At 34.4% G+C, this 20,342-nt stretch overlaps 1 protein-coding gene across 4 annotated transcripts in view; it reads left to right on the top strand.

Moving 5' to 3' along the window:
* ras (Inosine-5'-monophosphate dehydrogenase ras) overlaps positions 1-20,342 on the top strand; it is a 91,521-nt gene that overhangs the window by 61,119 nt on the left and 10,060 nt on the right. For all 4 annotated transcript variants that reach the window (XM_089097268.1, XM_089097272.1, XM_089097271.1 and 1 more), the window contains 5 exons: positions 2,102-2,192; positions 4,323-4,459; positions 8,615-8,717; positions 15,498-15,654; positions 19,736-19,879. In XM_089097268.1, the coding sequence (XP_088953394.1) occupies positions 2,102-2,192; positions 4,323-4,459; positions 8,615-8,717; positions 15,498-15,654; positions 19,736-19,879 (632 nt within the window). The remainder of the gene's footprint in view (positions 1-2,101; positions 2,193-4,322; positions 4,460-8,614; positions 8,718-15,497; positions 15,655-19,735; positions 19,880-20,342) is intronic.

Genomic DNA, 20,342 nt, shown 5'->3' with positions numbered 1-20,342 from the left:
CCATCTTAACTGTATTCACACCTTAAAATAGCGATTTTTCAAGATCTTTATTCGGTTGTTTCAGACTTATGAAGTTTTTGGGGCAGTGCCGCACTTTTGTCAGTGTTTCCACTTTGGGCAGAGAATATAAATAAGCGAAATTAATCAGTTAAATTTTTGACAGCGTATTTTGTCTGTTAAAGAATAATCAAGCTGTTGATTTCCAAAGGAAACTACACCTTCAAATAAAATCTGCAGCTTAAGAAGTAATAGTTATACTACTGATCTTAATGACACATTTACGAATCTCCATACTGTTGGCACATTTTGTCTCTTACCATTTGTTAGACAGTCCTTAAGTAATGATAAATAAAATATAAATTAGCTAAAACTAAAAAGTCGGATGTAAGAAAGATTTTTCTTATAAAATATCCATTTTTATTATTATGATTTTTTATTCAAAATTTGGCAATAAGAAAAAACACAAATCACGTCATTCCTGAAATAAAAGCTTGAATAGGATCTCATCGTATAACTCAAACTGAAACAAGATCACGTTTGATAAGGATTCTAAATCTTCCAAAATAATTAAGAGAACGAAAGAAAAAAATACATTTCTTTTCTTTTCCTTTATCCTAAACCCCAAAAATGAACCCCAACCTTTAATAAAAGGCTCGAAACGCCGAGAACCCACCGTTATAGCCAAACAACCATTAACAAGTGCATGACTTGACTCTCAGTTAGACCTGAACCTTTGCCCTCAGACAAATCAGAAATACCCATAACCTCCTACCCTCATTGTATCCTTCATTGACTTGAATTTATCAACAAGGTCAGTTTGATATAGCAGGTCCAGTATGACGGATAGAAAATGAATTTCTGGTTGACACAATTTTTGATTTCCTTAATTTTTTAGAATTCCGTGTACCCATGTGAACTTGCATTAAAACAATTTGAAGTAAAAGCTAATAGAGTCCCAATTGTAAACAGGAAAACATTTCTATAAAACTCAAAAAGGTGAAAAATTAAAAAATATCCCAAAAAGGTAAAGCATATAAATTTCTATAATCATTCCTTAGGGAGTTTCTTCGTTTTTTTTTCGCACAGAACTCACATAGCCTTATTCTGGTTAACACAGTAATCATTTAAATGATAATGGATGGTAGTAGACCATACATTCACATAATAAGTAATATATAGTGAAAAATAAATATATAAAAAAAATAAAGTGAAAAAATAAATAATGTACTAGTGAAAAAATGAACTGGTGGAATCATATGCTTCAATATGCAGATCATACCAATATCCAAGGGTGTATTCAGGATTTTTGTTGGGGGGGGGGGGGACAAATAAAACTTAAAAAATCGCATAAAAAATTTATTTATATGTATTTTTGCTGGGTTTTTAGGAGTTGGACTAAGAATCTGGGGTAGAACAAATAATTTTTGTTCGAGGGGGGGACAAATAAAAACTTAAAAAATCTCATCCAAAATTTATTTATATGTATTTTTGCTGGGTTTTTACGAGTTGGACAAAGAATTTGGGGTAGGGGGATTCAAACCCCTTACCCCACTCCCCTGGTTACGGCCTTGCCAATATCTCTTTCTAGTTTAGAATAAGTTAATCCAATATAGCCATTAACAGATAAACATTCCCCAACAACTACTCCAAGATACTTAATTGATTATTCGGCAGGTTTTTACTACCCCATACAATGGAATTCCTTTTTTTGAGTCTGTAATAGTTTGACGATATTCCTTGAACTAAGAAATTTTTTAATTCAGTTGAAGTATGTTTACTCTCACACTTTTTTCATTCCTGCCTATACAATTCTTTATTACATTGATTCTCAGTGTTTTTTCTCCTTTTTTGTTGCTTGTCTAAAAGTAAGACACTGTCAGTACTTTCTTTATATATATATATATATATATATATATATATATATATATATATATATATATATATATATATATATATATATATATATATATATATATATATATATATATATATATATATATATATATATATATATATATACATGTGTGTGTGTGTGTGTGTGTATGTATGTGTGTGTTACGTAAGTTTTAATTTAATGGAACCTATTTATGTTATGTTTTAGGACTCTTCTCAAGGCAATTCAACATTCCAAATTCTGATGATTAAATATATAAAAGATAAATATCCAGATCTCCAAGTTATTGGTGGTAATGGTAAGTCTAATAATACGATTTATTGTACTATTAAGTTGAAATAAATTGTTGCTTTTTTCACGTATAATCTCAATGAGAACGGTGAGGAAATATTGATCTACCAAAAAATATAATCAGAGAAGAAAACGATCTATTTCTTTAATTAGTTAGCTGTGGTAAATTTTAAGCCCTCAGCTCCCTATAGTCAACCACCATAAGTTGAAGGTAGAAAGAATAAAAAGAAAAGTCTAGTAAAAAAAAGGTCAATACTTACTGCAGCTATTTAAGCTACATCATATAGTGCTGCTGCATCATAAATGACAAAAAAAAAACTTTGCTGTATAAATATTGGTATAACCAAAGACCAGGAATTTGAAGCTATTTAAAAATGCGTATGACTAAAAATGCGTAAGACTGCTAATTTTTGTGCTCAGTAAAATTTATAAAGTAACTTAGGTGACATGAAAGTGACTCCATGTGTACAGGGTACCGGTGGATTACTTTCTGAGACTTTTACGCTGGGAAAATAGAAGTCAATAAAGGAGAAATCTCGATTGACTTGTTGCCTCATCGCCTCCCACCCCATAAAAACAGAAAATGTAAAGTCTTAACAAACAAAAAATGTTTGCAAGTGGGGATGGCTCCTCTACTTAATATACAGGGAGATGCAATCACACTATTTATTTCATTTGTTGGTTTCAAAGGGTATTGAATTAGGAAGATACTGTCCCTACTTTAGATGCCTTTGGATCCCGAAATTAGTAAGCTGCTAACTCGAGTTTAGATCTAAAGGGTATTGAATTCGTAAGATACTATCCCTACTTTTGATGCCTTTGGATCCCGAAATTAGTAAGCTGCTAACTCGAGTTTATATCTAAAGGGTATTGAATTAGTAAGATACTATCCCTACTTTAGATGCCTTTAGATCCCGAAATTAGTAAGCTGCGAAGTCGAGTTTAGATCTAAAGGGTATTGAATTAGTATCCCTACTTTAGTTGTCTTTGGATCCCGAAATTAGTAAGCTGCTAACTCGAGTTTAGATCTAAAGGAGCACCGACCCGGTTACCAAAGGCTTGACTTTAGCAATAATCGTCTAGTATAACCGTCAATAAGCCTTAAATGTATTTTTAGTTTTTCTCCTTTCATGTAAGGTTTATTGTGCCGAATGTAACGCAATTTCAATTACAGTAGTTGATTTGAAATCGAGAGTAATATAAGTTGCTTGCGTAAATCTAAGTTATAATCCAAGTATTATGCCCGGGCCGGAATATAGTCACACCTCTGGATAAAATCAAAGTTTAAAATGACTACATAGCCAATTGTGTATCCCGTTCATAATCTGTCGAGTTGAGCAATATTCAACCACTAAGCATGATATTTGTGGTTGCCAATCAGAGTAAAGACTTAAGGCATGATTTTTTGAACTTAGAAAATATGGAGGCTTCGAACATCTTCCCTTATGTTCTTCCTGATGGAAGCTTCCTTCTCTCTAAGATGGATCTAGCAAAAGATTTGAAACGGGGAAACCAGGGAAAGGGGGATAATAATATACCTTAAACTTTGAATTAGTTGGGAACAAATTAGTTTTGAGAGAAGCTGTTCATCCTATTTCTTCCCATTTAGTTTTTACGGTACAAGTTTGACGTTATAATCAAGGAACAAGCACATCATTCATAAATCTTTACTTTTTTTTCGACCCGTGTAACTATGGTGTGATCGGAGAATTAGTTTTGCTGATGATGGAACATTAGAATAGTCCAAAGACATATTTTACACCTTATCAAAAATCCTATCTTTTAAGTTGCTTCACTTTTTAAAACCGTGTATTTACCTTTTTTAGTTTTTTAGTTTGAAATGAGTAGAAATAATATTAAGAAAGAATTTTAATCTGGATGGGGACTAGGAATCACCCTAGACCTTCCAATAATTCTGAGCCCTTAATTATATATAAGTGATATTTTTTACCAGATATGTGACTTTAACAAAACCAAGAAACCTGATTATATATTTGTATTAAGACACGTGAAATATTTTAGTTCTACGGATCTGTGTAATTAAGTAAAGTAGACTTCTTGACTTTGTTTTGCTATATAATCAAAATGATGAATGAACTAAAATGGAAATCACCATTATCATTTTCTCTTTTCTAAGTTGTGACTGCTGCCCAGGCGAAGAATCTAATTGACGCTGGCGTGGATGCTCTCCGAGTTGGAATGGGAAGTGGGTCCATTTGCATTACCCAGGAAGTCATGGCAGTAGGAAGGTCTCAAGCAACAGCTGTTTACAAGGTTAAATTAAATTTTTATTTTTCGAATTTAGTTTTCACCTTTTTTTCGCATACAAGAAAAATATGTACATTTCAAACTGAGAATGTAATACGTATAATACTACATTATTTTTTTTTTTGTTAAGTTTAAGTTGTCACAAAGTCAAAAGTTGTCAAAAGTTTGCTGTTGGCAACTGATTACCATCTCCTCTATTTTGGCTTAATAAATGCATTTCACCTGTTTTGGTTTTTTTCTTTCGTTTGATGGCTCATTGCCTACAGTCTAAGAGGAATTTTTCTAAAACAAATATTTTATTGACGTTAGTTTCAAATAAATTCCTGAAGTGACATATTTTCAATGGCAAGAATTCCCCATCCCCAAAATTGGTCCTAAAGCTTTAAAGATAAACTTTGTCAACACTGTTTAATTCTTTGCTTTCTCTTCTGATTTGTATTTGGTGTTTTAAGTTCGATCCAACGTTGGTATTTGTAAACAGGTAGGCTATGTAAGCAGTTAGATGGTACACAAAAATAATACTTTATTTATTTATTAAATTGTACCTCATTTGAATTTGAATTTTTAAGTTGTATCTGATACAATCATATCAGAAATTGCATAAAACTGTAGTCTTGTAATAAAATCTACAGCCGTCCTTGCCGAGTGGCTAGCAAGCTAGACTTGAAATCCTTTGTCCGTGAAGAAAAGGGTTTGAGTTCTGGTGTTGCTGGTTATTTAGTTCGGTTATTTAGTTCGGACTTGCCGAGTGGCTAGCAAGCTAGACTTGAAATCCTTGGTCCGTGAAGAAAAGGGTTTGAGTTCTGGTGTTGCTGGTTATTTAGTTCGGGACAGGGGTCAGTGACGTGACTCTGTAAGCTCATCCAGAGCCGACCTAGCTTTGAACTGGTACCTGGAGAAATATGGTGAAGGTAAACAGGAAGGGTGTGGGAAAGCACAGGATGGCTGGCTCCCAATCCCGCATTGTACTACCTGGCTGAAGGGCCATGAAACGGAGATTAGCACAGACGATAAGGGCTGTAAAGTCCAGTGCTGTATTCTTTACCATACCTTTTTTATTGTAATAAAATATAATAAACGTAATTAAAATGTAATATCTGCAATAAATATAAAATAATAATGAATAAATTTGATACTAATAATAAATTTAAATATTGTAATAAACATAGTAAAATGTACTATTCTAAAATTGTATAAATTCTGTTTTAAATTGTATCAACAACTCATTCCGGACAATACTTACATATAGTCTCGCTGCATTTTGTCTCAAATTGTCCAAAAACTGTCTTCTTTTGTCCAAAGGTATTAGAATCATTCTCTACTGTTAATGGCTAATAGAAGTTCCTGAACCCGTGGGAGATCTTCTGGGTATGGGGGGGAGGCATCTTTAGATCTGTATGACTTGATATTTTTCCTTAGTTTCTCTTTGTCAAGTAACCTTGACAATGATTTGTCTCTTGCTGCAAAATGAGAGAAAACACCTGCAGTAGCTTTGTGAAAATATTGAAGATGAGGGGCGAACAGGCAAAACAGTTGGCCGTGTATTTCTTGTCGCTACTCTCTAAGTGCAATCTTGTGCAAAAATATGGTGTTGTATGAATATATGTAGTTAGCTATTGTTATAAAGTTGTATCTCTCCTATCTATTTGCCCCAGAATGTCCAAAAACCTGCCACACTGTATTAAAGTCATCGACTAGTTTGGTACGATGTTTATAGGGGATGAACATTTTGAAATCGGACAGATTTTCGTTTTCGAAATCATACAGGTTTTCTGTTTTCTTATTTTTTTTATTTTTTTTAGGTGTTATTGATAGGAATAAAATATGTTTGTTCACTACTATATCTGTAAGCTAACATCTGCATGTCGATATAAAAAAACGCAAAATATTAATTTGTGTTGCTAGGAGCTGCAAAAACAACAACAGCAAAGATCGAAGGTAGTAAGTACTGTTTCAAGGTTAGCACAACAAAATCTAAGGAAAACATCAAGCTAAAAAAATCAACAATGATTTAAAATGACGAATAAAACGGTACACAAAGGAATTGCGGTATCTTTCTGCTACCAAAGTGAAATTCTCTCGAAGTAAATGTCAACTGGCATTCTTTTTAGTCTAGTAATGTATTCGTACTTAGTTTCCAGGTTGTCGGGGTAGGGAGCAAGAATGTGATGATGAAACAGAGATTTTGTCATCAGATTTTTTTTTTTTTTTTTTTTTTTTTTATTTTTTGTGTGTGTGTGTGTGTGTTTGTACGCACATACGTGGAATTCATAATGATTGTTAAATCTTAATGGCCGGATAAAATTAACTGATCGTCGTCTTCAGTTATGTAAAGATTGAATGCTGGTAGGGGTTTAGTTCGGCAAAAAGCAGTTTATTTCCTTTTTTTTTTCATTTGATTTCTGCTGTTCAGCAAGGTTTAAACATTTGATGTACAAGTAATGGTATATTACCAACAATTACGTATAAAGAGATATCGTAATATGACAATGGTATAAACATGCGATAATATTTTCGCATGTTTACTGGACTAGCCCTATGGCTCGTCCAGTTCTGTTTTGAGATATCCCGTTGTTGCAGAGTAAACTGCATGCTGTTTTTTCATGACCGTTTATACATGCCATCAGACTGTTCGGCCAGTGTTTCTAAGCGAAGCCTCCTTATTGAATGCGTACTTACTTCATAATCAATCTTTAAAGACGTTTCAACTTTGATTTTGGTGTTAAATTAGCGGCGAACTCTTGCACCCAAACAGTAATTGAAAATGTTAAATTGATTAAATGGATCAACGTACTGGCTACTCTGGATGATAATTTTGTGAAAATTTTAATCTGGAATTCCCTAAAAAGCGGCACCAAAATTGAAATGAAGTAAGGCCAGTGTTGATATTGCTTTTCTGTTGTTTTTTTTTACGATGGAGGAGGAGTTGACAAGATCCACCTGAAAGTCCTGACAAAAAATGAATTTTAGATGTACCTAAAATCTGGAAGAAGACAGGACTAAAAAAGAAGAAAAATGGTTGAAGTATCTGCCCCCTTCCCCAGTTGTGTTATTTATGGTTTTAATTGTAATAATTATCTTCTTGGCATTTATTCTATCACTAAAGAAAGTATTTAATTTTGATTTTGATCAATGGCCATTTTATCCTCGCTCTTTTTCTAGCTGAATTTGGAATCCATCCTCTTTTTTTTTCTTTTTTTTTCTTTTCTTTTTTTTTTTTTGCTGTTTAATCTTTTTCCAATTCTGTCGGAAAAGATAATTTTGTGATAAAGTGATTTTAATGGTTTTAAAGTGAGGTTGTGGTTGATACCTTATTACTCCCTTTATAGGGGTATAATTATGGTCCTAAGGTAAATAAACTTGGGTAGCGTGCCTTAGGGTTTGAACTGATTAATCTGGCGTACCAGATTAGATTATTCAAAGGACTAAAATACGATGGTAAATAGGTTGGCTATAGCATAATATTTCTATTAATGCAACACACGATACAACCTCTGGTATTATAAAACTGCAGGGACTAATTGTCCTGGAGAATGAACAATTATAAGACTACTATGATAATATAATTAGACACTTAAACACTTACGATATTTGACATATAATCCAAGGTATTTCTAGTAAAATATCAAACGGATAGAGGTTCGCCCGACAAATGGATTAGTGCCAACCCAGTCTAAAAAATTTGAGTATATATATGAAAAACCAACCGCACCTATCCGGTCAATTGGCGTACTTAGCCAGGAAATTGGTTATTGATCAAGTTCCTGTCAAGCCGAGACATTCCAGGATGTGTACTTTTATCTTAATAAAAAGTGGTATTTCAAAACTTTGCATCTTGTATTTTTTGCGTTATAAATGTTTTTATTTCATATTAAATTATTTTATTTAATAGGCAATTACCGCAGTTTTGTAAAACTGTGGATTTTATGCTAAAGATAATTTTAAGCTGAATGATTCTTCATTATTATTATTTTTGTTATTCTTAATTTTTTCCTTATTTTTCATTAATTTTTTTTTGTTTTCCTTTTAACCATTATTTTTTTTTCTTTATTAATTCCTTATTATTTCGATTCTTAACAGTCTTGTTAGCCCTCCTTTTTTATCCTCCGAAATTCTTGGTTTTTTTTCTTCCTGCAAAACTTACGTGACTCATTATTTTAGGTAGCAGAATATGCTCGTCGTTTTGGAATTCCAGTTATTGCTGATGGTGGTATATCATTTGCCGGTCATATAATCAAAGCTCTGTCCCTTGGTGCTTCCACTGGTAACTTTTTTTTATTAATATTTTATGACTATATTATTTTACTGTTGTTATTTTATGTTTACATTATTATTACAGGCTTGTATTATTATGATTGTATGGTAAATTGTTATTATTGCTATTATATGATAATTATTATTACTATTTTTTATTTATACTTTTTCTGTTATTCTGTAGCCTTAAACTAAAAGCGTTTAAAGGCTCATTGAAAGCGTTTAATAAGTAATAATAGGTCAATTATAGTTATCATGATTACAAGTAAATTATATTTACTTATATATTATAAGTAACATTATAATTAACTACCGTACCTTAGATCTTAGTGCCTTCGAAGCCATTGATGGTGCATAGGGCTTCAACGAAGCCTCTGCTCGGCCCGAAGCGGTGCTGCAGCGGTGACCTCTTCCCATTCAGGTACTAACGATATCTCAAGCGTCCTCAGATCTCGGTGAAAACCTCGTCGCGAGGTATTTTTCGGCAAGGTGATCATTAAAATGTGTAGCTGAATAATATTGCTCCATTTCTTTGTGCATATATAACATATTAAATTATACTATGTATTCCTTGAGCTAAAAGTTTATAAATATTTTTCTACCCTAGCCGAGGCCAATCTTTTCCTCTCCTACTTCTCATGAGATGAATATGCTTTTTGAGTTGCCATCTGTGCATTTAGACCCACTAATGGAACCTTCCTCACTTTCTAACTCACTTTCATCCTAAAAAGGACTCATCGACTCTGTATATTACATATACAGTACGGTTTGAGCGTTATTATGTATTTTACACCATAAGACTTACTTTTGTAAATCCCTGGACCAAAGGATCCTAATGTACAAAAAGAAGCAAGGACCCTCTGAAATGGGACCCAAAACTTTTTTCGATTCGTTTGAAGTCTATATCCATATATCCAGAAAACTTTTTTCTCTGGACGGCTTGAGAACTTAGTTGAAACCGCTAGCCTATTCCCTTCTGTTTTAGCTTGTTTTTGTTCTTTTATTTAAATCGACGAACAAATTTCAGGCAATTGAGGAGGGATGGAACGAAGCTACATTTTTTTTTTTTCGATCTTATTTTCACTGATTTTCTTATTTAAATCAGGAAAAAAAATCGACCAAGATTGACGAATCGATGGAATCGCTAAAAAAGGAAATCGTACTTTTTTACCAAATTATTTTTAAAAATTTTTCTTATGTGGATCTTTGGAAATTCTTTGGGGAAATGTACAAATCCTTATTTCTACGTTCCATTACAGTTGTGAAAATATGAAAGGCCATAGGCTTTACTCTCCTTGTAAAACAATGCGGTTTCTGAATAATCTGAAGTATTGGCCTCTTGTTTTTGAGCCGAACCGTGCGAATCGCTACTTTATAATTGACAATGTTTGCCGAATTGAAATAGAGAAACAAATTCATAAACCTTCGAATCTTTCCAAAAATAGACTGTGTTTAACGCTTTTAAGTTCCTTATTAAGGAAAAAGAAGAAGAACAAAAGAAACAAAAATATTATTTTCTTTGTTATTCATTGATTAGGGGGGATGTCTTTAAGTCTTTAGTTTGGTGTCTTGACAACGTTAGTTCCAAGGGGGTGATTAAGTTCGGTTTTTCCTCATTTTTGAGGAGTTGCGGGTGCTTTTTTAGATTCTCAAACATCTCTTCTTGTAGTTTCAAATTATTCTTTGGTTGAATGTCAATCTGAATTCCTGTTTCCTAAGTAGTATCACATCGGAAATATTTTCCATAGACATTTTCTTCTTTTTTTTATATTTAGGCTGCTACGGTATGGATCGAGACTGCCCCCCCCCCCTTTATTCCCTCAGCTAGTTCAATCAATCAATCAAGTTTATTATTACGTCAAAATATCCAAAATAATAGCACTGGCATGTCAGAAAAAAAAAGAAAAAAAGACGTTATTCACTGTGAAGTGTTATTATAATGTTTACAAAAGTATGGCACAAAGGAACGATCGTATCGCACACTACAATTAGCCGGAGGGAGCTTACATTTTCTTTTCTCCAGTTTGATCCCCGGGTGGGGTGGGGATTTTCAGGAGCTGGCTGAAACTCTGGCAGGATGCTACAAAAAAGATTCGACGACAGACAGGACCTTCCAAAAGTCATGAGCAACTCGTGTCGCCTGGCAGATAGTGTATTCAGGCCTAGCAATGTCAGACTCTCCTCATATGATCTATATTTGTGCCCAAGGATGATTCGGCATGCGCATTTTTAAATTCGCTCGATTTTAAGATCCTGAGCTTTGGTGAGTCCGGGGTGCCAAACCTGGTATCCATATTCTAAGGCAGGACGAACGTAGGTTTTATAGAGGTCGATCAAGTTTTGGGGGGATAGTCCAAATCTTCGTAGCCGGGCAAATTGTCTGAGAAGATTGGCTCCTCTCTGAACCAATTTGGAGGTTTGGGATTTCCAGTCAAGGTTATTGTCGATGGTAATCGTGAAAATTTTCGCGGACTGCACTGATTTAAGATCAACCTCAGATTATATTTGTTCCGGAATACGCTTTGCAAATTTTACTCGGAGGACCACACTTTTTTCAGTACTGATTTGAAGTTTTGCCTCGCTGGCTTAAAGCCGCAACTCCTCAAAGGTATGGTTGTGTGGTTGTGATTCTGACGAGACCAATCGAAAGGTGGGTAGTGTCAAGTCGTCTGCGAATTTCAGTCTATGTTTTGGTTGGATTACCACCTTGTTTACAGCTATGAGGAAAGCCAGAGGCCCAAATTTAATACTCTGAGGGGCTCCGCAGATGATAGAGAGGAACTGGGATATGTTTGTTGTCTGTGAATCTTTAACTCACCGCATTACCTCCTGTTCCCCATGAAACTGATCATCTTTCTAACAATAATCCATTGAGATTTAGTTTCAACTTTTCCAGACACAACGATATTATTGCCTACGAGGTTGAACGCCTTGATCATGTCCCCAATAAGAACATTGACGTAAGAGCCAGGATTTTCAAGGTGGTTTGGGATTTCTTCCATCAGGATGCCAAGGTAGTGTATAGTGCTATGCTTGGGGCGGAATCCAAATTTCCGTGGATCAAGCGATTCCTTTATGTCGTTATAGATCCAGCTAAATAGAAAATCTTGAAAGATTTTCGAGAAGTTGGAAGTATTCGAGATAGGCTGCGGGTCTTTCACATGTGTTGGGTTTGACATCTCTCAGATAGGGATGATTTACTCCACCTTAAATCGCTGGGGGAAGGTTTCCTCAACAAGACACTGATGGAAAACTGCAGCAACTGGTATAGACAGTTCCTTCAAACACTGAGCAATGATTTTGGTGGGGACTTCGAAAGGAAAATGATGCTTTATTCTGGTCCATCTTGCGAATCTTTTTCTCGACTTCTAGGGGAGTGATTATTTTTTTATATTTATTTATTTATTTTATTTATAACCCACTATACAATAAATGTAAAATAGTGGAGTAATACAAACACAAAAAAGAAAAAGAACAGCGACAATCTAACCACAAATATAAACACTAATAAAAAAAACGGATAAGACTGTGATGTGGGCCCAACCGAAAACTATTATCCTGACAGATCTTCGCTTGCACCATTTCAAGCGAGGACAGAATTTCTGTTGCACCATAACGACCAACAAGGCGCCTATTTCGCACAGCAAGCGGCAAATATAATAGGAACTTACAATATCTAAAATAATTAACCTTCATTTGTTTCAGATCATGCTTAGTAAAAAGCGGATACAGCCCAGAAGCGGATAAAATCGCATGGTCACAGAAACTACAGTAGAGTTTAGCAAGACCATGCCTATTAAAACGTCCACGGTTTGCAACAATTTTCCCATAACCAGCTTTAAGCTTATCCTTCGAATCACAAATAAATTTACGTCGGATACTTCCTACGGATTCACAAATGGAAATACCAAGCCATTTAATAACAGGGACCCTAGGTACCGTAAAGGTATTGCATGCAAGGGGAGTAGCAGGGGGATAAACAGCGTTATCGGGATTTCGTTCAGTGTTCCGTCGAATTCGGGTAGTTGCTAAAGAGTTCGATGTTTAGAGCAGATTTCGGCGAAGTAGGAGTTTATTTCGTCTGCTGACAAGGGTCTCTCTTCTTGATCAAGAACTTCGGAGTTCCGAGATTGACAACCGAGTAGTTTCTTGACTGTAGTGTGGTATTTCTTGGGATCTGTCTTCGAAAGTTGTTCAACTACTTTGGCTCTGTACTGTCGGCGGGCGGCTCGAAATTAGTTATGTAACCACGATAAATTTTTGTAGATGTAATAAAAAAAAAAAAAAAATAGGGCTTCAGACAAAACCAACTTTCTTTTTCCTTGTTAGTTCTAAATATGTAACGTTGTAAGCAATGACATTTGAAATTGTTCAGGTACGCACTGCCCTCTTAAGGATGTGTGGGGGGAGGGAAGGGTTTGCCTCTAACTGTTTACAAATCGTTTTACTAATAAAAAACTGTTTACTTTCGAACGACTTTTCGTTACTGAATACTTTACTCACTTGTCACTTTGGAAGCTTAATTGTTTTGAATGTCTTTTAACTTTGAACGGTAATTACTTTTCATTGTGACATTTAAAAAAAATTAGTTTCCTGGCAAATCCTTCTTCCTTTTTCTTGCATATTCCAAAAAAGCTATATTTCATAAGGGTTACCATCTGGTATTAAAAATCCCTCCTCCCCTTCCTATGTTCTCGCAAAGGCTCTTGTATGTCCCAAGATCATGGTATTTTTTTCCCCTAAAACCAATCAACATCAACAAGAACATTTATTTTGTACAACTCTTGACTACTAAAATATAAACTCGTAAAATTTTGCTTCTGACAATATGTTGCCGATTTTTTTTGTATATTATACGGCCCTACCTTTTGAAATTGCGGACACTATGATTATGAATTCTTCAATGATTTTTTTTTCGCCCTTTAGTAGGCTAGGAATCATTGTTATAAGGGATCCATTGTAAACGAATCAAACAGTTCGTGGTAACGAACTGTTTGAGGTGCGACCCGGCTCAATGGTAACCGAAACTCTAGAAAACGGGATTTGTATATCAATAGATACATCAAAAGAATCAGATTTGAATGCTGATTTCAAATATATAAGTTTCATCAAGTTTAGTCCTAAACCATCATATTCAGCGCATCAGAGAACCCTACTATAGAGGTTTCAAGCTCCTATCTACAAAAATGTGGAATTTTGCATTTTTTTGCCAGAAGAAAGATCACGGATGCGTGTTTTTTTTATTTCTTTTTTCTTCTTTTTCCCAGGGGTGATCGTATCAACCCAGTAGTCCCAGACTATCGTGAGACGGATTGTTGGAATGGAAATTAAAAGTTCTAGTGCCCTTTTTATGTCACCAAAAAATGAAAGGCCACTTCCTCACCTCCGACGCTCATTTTTTTCCCAAAGTCACCCAATCAAAATTTTTAGACAGCCATATTGTCCAGCATGATCGAAAATATTTTAATTATGTCTTTTAGAATGACTTAATCCCCCGAAGTCCTCGGGGGGAGGGCTGAAAGTTATGAACTTTACCCAATGTTAACATATAGTATTGGTTATTGGGAAGTATACAGACGTTTTCAGGGGGGATTTTTTCTGGTAGTGGGGGTGGGGAGAGGGGGTGGGTCGGGGGTTATATCGGAGGATCTTTCCAAGAAGGAAGTTTTCATGGGAGAAGGGACATTGCTATGAAGGGGATGTTGGATTTCCAAGCATTATTTAAAAAAAAAGATCAGAAATTAAATAAAAAAAAACAAGTTTTACAATTAAGAGTAAGGAGGAACATCAAAACTTAAGAAAAACAGAAAATATTACGTATATGGTTGAGTTCACCCCCTAGTCAATACCTAGCTCTTTAAGCCAAAGATTTTTTAGTACTTTAATAAGAGCAATTTGTTGTAACTAACAGCCTTTGTGATTAAGCGGTCATTTTTATAGAACCGGAACAAAATTTCAAACCTAAGATTAAAGAATGAGGCATGGACTAGGGGCTGAACCCCCCTTAAATACGTATTAAAAATATATGAATATAGAAGTTTTTTAGGTAAGTTAATTCGCAAGTTACAAATATTTATTACTAATAAAAACATTTGTAAATAAAATTAAACAAGTTTCGAGAAAGCTATTTAACCAAATAAAAGTAGAATTAATATGCAAATTTTGTTTTGATTATTCATGTATGGTGAGCCAAAATCAAAACCTGCATTAATTCAAAAACGTTCAAAAATTAAATAAAAAAAAACAGTTTTTTTTAACTGAAAGTAAGAACGACGTTAAAACTTAAAACGAACAGAAATTATTCCGTACATGAAAGGGGCTGTCCCCTCCTCAACGCCTCGCTCTTTACGCTAAAGTTAGACTTTCTCACAACTCTATTTAAAAAAAAAAACAACTTTAGCGTAAAGAGCGAGGCGTTGAGGAGGGGCCAGTCCCTTTCATATACGGAATAATTTATGTTCGTTTTAAGTTTTAACGTCGTTCCTTACTTTCAGTTAAAAAAAACTTGTTTTTTTTTTATTTAATACAGTTAAGTGTCACTCAAGTGATTTGATGGTAAACAGAAAAAAGTCCAATTGACTTGTGAATTCCCTTGAACAGTAAAATATGCTTATGTATAGTAAAATACTATATATATAGTATTGACATTTATTATATTACAATATTTATATTTATAATATATTTGTTGTTCATATTTATAATGTGAATGTATATTATTATGTTATAGTATAATTATATATTACAGCGTAATATTATTAAAATATAATAAATATGTACATATTATTTTCAGTGATGATGGGATCAATGCTAGCTGGCACTAGCGAGTCCCCTGGTGAATACTTCTTTGCAGATGGCGTTCGTTTGAAAAAATATAGAGGAATGGGAAGTCTGGAGGCCATGGAAAAGAGAGACGGAAAAGGCTCCGCCTCGGATCGTTACTTTCACTCGTATGTAACCGTTTTTGTTTCCATAGCTCTTTCGTTTTTGTTTTTTTTCATATTTTAATAATAGAAAAAGCTCCATGTGCACACTAAAGAAAGAAGAGGAAAATATGCTTGATGTGACGTTGTCTAGAAGAACTTTAGGGATGAGGTACCCAAGGTGGCAAATAAGTTTTAAAATAAACAAGTTTTTTTAACCCTTATATTAGCAAATTTTGAAAACTGTTTGGGAGGCATTTTTAGGGAGAGAATTTTTCTAAGCAGAAGCTTTGCACATGGTGGAAGTGAGATTAAGTGTTTGCAAAAGTGTTAGGATTGGTTGAACGAGTTAATGGGAGCAGTAGTGGTAGTTCTTGTTTGCTGTTTTCAAAAGTGTTTCTAAAATTTAGCACAGGGGTGAGGGGAGGCCGCTTCTTTTGTAAGATGCACCAAGGCTTATGCCATGTGTAGTTCTGTTTGCAGAATATAGCGATTTCTAAAGATAAATTAATTGGTCAAAGCATCTGCGTTATATACTGACCTCCAAGAAAGTTTGGTACGTTCTTCAGTTTTCCGGCAAGCCTTCATGCGGGTTACTATGACTACATCTATGCAGTAGTTGTTTAACTAGTGTCCAGGGACATGATTTTGTAAATAAATAATAAAAAAGCCTATGAAATCTAATTTAGTGGAATATTTATGTATATACCTTTCGTCTGAGGAACTATGGGGGGGGGGAGAGGACCCGTTTTGTACTTCCTATCAGTGTATGAACTCATATAAATGCTTTATTTGCACCTTAAAACGTATATTTACGTAAAGTCACACAAATGCTGTAATTTCACTTCAAAACTTTTTTTTCCTTAGAAATAAAACACTCCCATCTATATTCTGCCTAATCAATTTGCAAATTGGACAAATTGATGGGGCTTTTTTGCTTATAATATTTTTATAGGAAAAATAGGCTCCTACCGATATTCTGCCTAACTAATGCACTATTCACACCACAACCCTATCCCTTAGGAATCCCCTGTACTGTTGTGTACGGAAGTACACAGCAAAACAAGGGTCTAGAAAACATTTTGCCGATAGAATTAAGCCTTCAGTGAAACTTTATGATTCCCACCTCCCCCTGCCCCCCCCCCCCGGAAAATTATTAATTGATTATGTGCCGAATAATACACAAGTTATGGAGGAGGGAGGCTCCTACACACATCTTGGACTCCAGCCCCGCTCCTACAAAGAAAGACTTTGAATAAGGTCATATGCTAATAGGTTACTTTATTCTTGCTCTGTCTCTTCCTCTCTAAAAAAAAGTAAGTTTACCTTTATAATATATTGAATCTGAGCATGAAGGGCTCGGTCTTTATTGATTGTTTTTCTTTTATGCAAACGTAGAAATACTTGAGCTTTTGCAAAATCTATCTTTTTAAGGCCTCTTAAACAAGCTACTAAAATCTGCTGTAGATGGAAAGAGGAAATGACTGATAGGCAACAGAAATCACGTCTCTGCATCTTTTTTTTTTTAGAAGAGCAGTAAAACTTTATCCCAGTTAAGCTTTTAGCTCCGGTAATTGAAATATTTTTTGTAGCGCTGAAATAGCCTAGTTTAATTATTTTAATTAGATACCTGAACTTCGTTCTTCACAACTACTTTTAAAGAATAAATGTTTTAGATAACTAAGGGTTACGTGGGGGGACCTTCGTTGAGATATATTTCTTTATACATGACCAATAGAACAAAAATGGTACTCAGTAGAAATTATTTGTATTCCTATACATTAAAGTGTAGCGTGGAAAACGTGCAAAATCCCTACTACTTTCGACGTTTTAAAACTCGAGCAATCGCCCTCTAGATTTTTTGTCACCATAGATTTTGAGAAATATGATTTTAGCATTTTTATTGAAAAATTCGAAAAAATTACCTTCCTCTAGATTTTGCAAAACAATTTTTTTGTATATTTATTAAAAGTAATATGAAAAATTTTCTATCCATCAGAATAGAAATGGTAATATACTGTCAACCCTAATTTGTATGTTTGGAGATATGTATAAAAATGGTGCAATGTGTTTGGTAAACATGATATGGTAATATATTTTCAGTGACCCTAGAGAAATTGTTTAATTGGAGTTTCGCCAGCGTACTCCCCATTTCATTGACACCAGTTATTTCAAAACTGTACGGAAGCTTTCTTTGTGGCTGGGTGAAATTAAAGTTATTCCTCGTATTGCCGTCAGACAGTTTCGTAGTTTCAGCTATACCTCCACCGCTTACTACCTTGTGCATTGGTACATACCGTCATATGCAACCGTGGAAGAGTGCTCCTCTGCGTTTCTTCTTCTTCTTCTGAGAAGTGCTCTTCTTCTGATTATAAGTTAGTTGCTGCTTTACGCACTCCAATTTTAAGGCTTTCCGTCCCGTTTTGTGTGAAGATTTACGAGCCTTTGAAACTTGGTAACTTAGGTACTTTTTTTGTTATGAGAGATCTAAAGCCGAATTGGCCAGCCATGACAAAAACAAAGAGATATCTCAAGATGAAGAAAGCAAACGAGACTCAATCTAACTTTTAAGATAAGTTGATTTGGAAAAAAAATATTTACGCAAGGGTTTATTTGAAGCATAATATCTTCGTAGATCAACTAATCTAAAGTTCAACAGCAAATAGTTAGTCTCTTCTGTCGCTATAGGATATACTGATTCTAATTAATAGGCTACTTATAATAGAGTAGGAAGCAAATGAGATCTGGCTCTCTTTTGATAAAATCTTAGTTTCCTGCAAAAAGAGTATCTGTCGGAACAAACAGTTTTGAAGGATACTATTCCTTCAGAAGGAAACATACTGTTCCTTCAACATTTGAATATTCTTATGACATGTGGAATAAATTCTCCAACTTTATTAAACAAAATGCATTGGAAACTAACTACACTATAAAGGAAATGTACGGAAAAATGCAGGAAGCAATATAAGTTGACAAAAAATAACGTTATTATTTTATAGTCTCCAAGACCTTAAGAACGTTTGTCAAAATAGCGGAAACCTAAACTTAATTCAGGCAGTAGATGGAAATGCAAACCAAAACGATGAAGATATTTCGCCTGTATAAATAAGGTGCCCTCAATGCTAAGAAACAAAGATAAAATCTAAACTAACCCAAAATTAAATAAAATCTAAAACCAAGAAATTAAAAAACAATATCTATGTATACAATTGTTGCTACTGTGATAGAGCAGCACAGTAGCTAAATAGAGTTGCTTCAATGGGAAGAGGATAGCGACACAGTGAACAGGAACAGGAGGCGACTGGATAAAATAAAACAAAGTGAATATGAAATAATCATTTAGTTGCGAAATAATCCTCTCGCTTGCTTCTACTGCTTCAATTCTCCTAGGTCTTGTATTTAATCTAGTCCTTTGGTGACTTTGTTAGACTTAATTACCCTCATTAGCTATTGATTCACTTTTAAGAAGAATGTTATAAATCGTATCAGTATTCAAACTACCTGTATCTATGTTTATTGAAAGATTAGCAAGAATATGTTTCTTATTCCAATTGCTTCCCTCGCCCAATGTGTCAAGCCTCTATTGTTAGAAATGGCTATAAAATAATTAGAATGGCATAGAAATGGCAACTAAATAATTAATTTCGTATTCGTTTTATTTAATTTTAGGTTAGTTTAGATTTGATCTTTGTTCCTTAGCGTTGACGACACCTTGTTTTATACAGGTGAAATATACGCGTCGTTTTAATCTGTCTTTTTGTTATGTTTGGTAATATTGAAATAAAGTAATTTATTGTATTTTCTGGGTAGCTTTAATCCTGATAAAAATTACATATCTGAAATGATGGTAAAATGTAGAATATATTCAACTATATATTTTACATCGACACTCCAATTTATCAATTTGTCTTACTATGGGTCGCTCTTTGCAATGTTTACAACCGGATATAAGTTTCTCTGTTGTTTATAAATAGCCTATAAAATGTTGTAGGCTATTTTCGGCATCCGTTTTACAGGGATCGAAAAAGATGTGTTGTTCCAGCTAAACTCATTTTAATGATCTTAAACTCTGTTACTCCTTTTAATAATTTTTTTTCAATTTTTATAGAGAGACTGATACGGTCAAGGTAGCTCAGGGTGTAAGTGGAGCAATACAAGACAAAGGGTCATGTCTTCGTTTCCTGCCTTATTTACAAACTGGACTTCGACACGGCTGTCAAGATATCGGTGCCCAAAATCTCTCCCAGCTCAGGTAATAGATCATTCATACACACGTTTTCAGACTGCTCCATGGAGTCCTTAGGACCTATGAATCATTGTACTTTTTGGTCAGTGGCCTGAACAGGTTGCCTATCATAGCCACAATGAGATTTCACTAATACAGAGATTTGGCTAGCGTTAATTTGAGCAATGAGATATTGTATAGAATTATCTGATTGGCTAAAAAATTCTAGGACAAATTGATTGGCTTAAATTAGCGCTTGTAAAATCTCTGTTTAGGCAAAATCTCATTGTAGTCGTACAGCCATTAGTAATAATGATGGCGGCCTAATAATGATGGTGGCCTAATAATAATATGGTGGCCTAATAAAATATGGCGGCCTAATAGTGATGTCGGCCTAATAAAAATATTATTGATGGCAGCCTAATAATAAGTTGGGTATAGATACATAGACAGGAAGAATGATTTGCGAATCTGTGCCCTCTCTCTCTCT

This window comes from Artemia sp. Qi Xiang Cuo, chromosome 11 (assembly GCF_049724085.1).
Source record: "Artemia sp. Qi Xiang Cuo chromosome 11, ASM4972408v1, whole genome shotgun sequence".
Classification (NCBI taxonomy): Eukaryota; Metazoa; Arthropoda; class Branchiopoda; order Anostraca; family Artemiidae; genus Artemia; species Artemia sp. Qi Xiang Cuo.
Note: the sequence above shows the minus strand (reverse complement) of the source record. Positions and strands in the feature narration are given on the sequence as shown.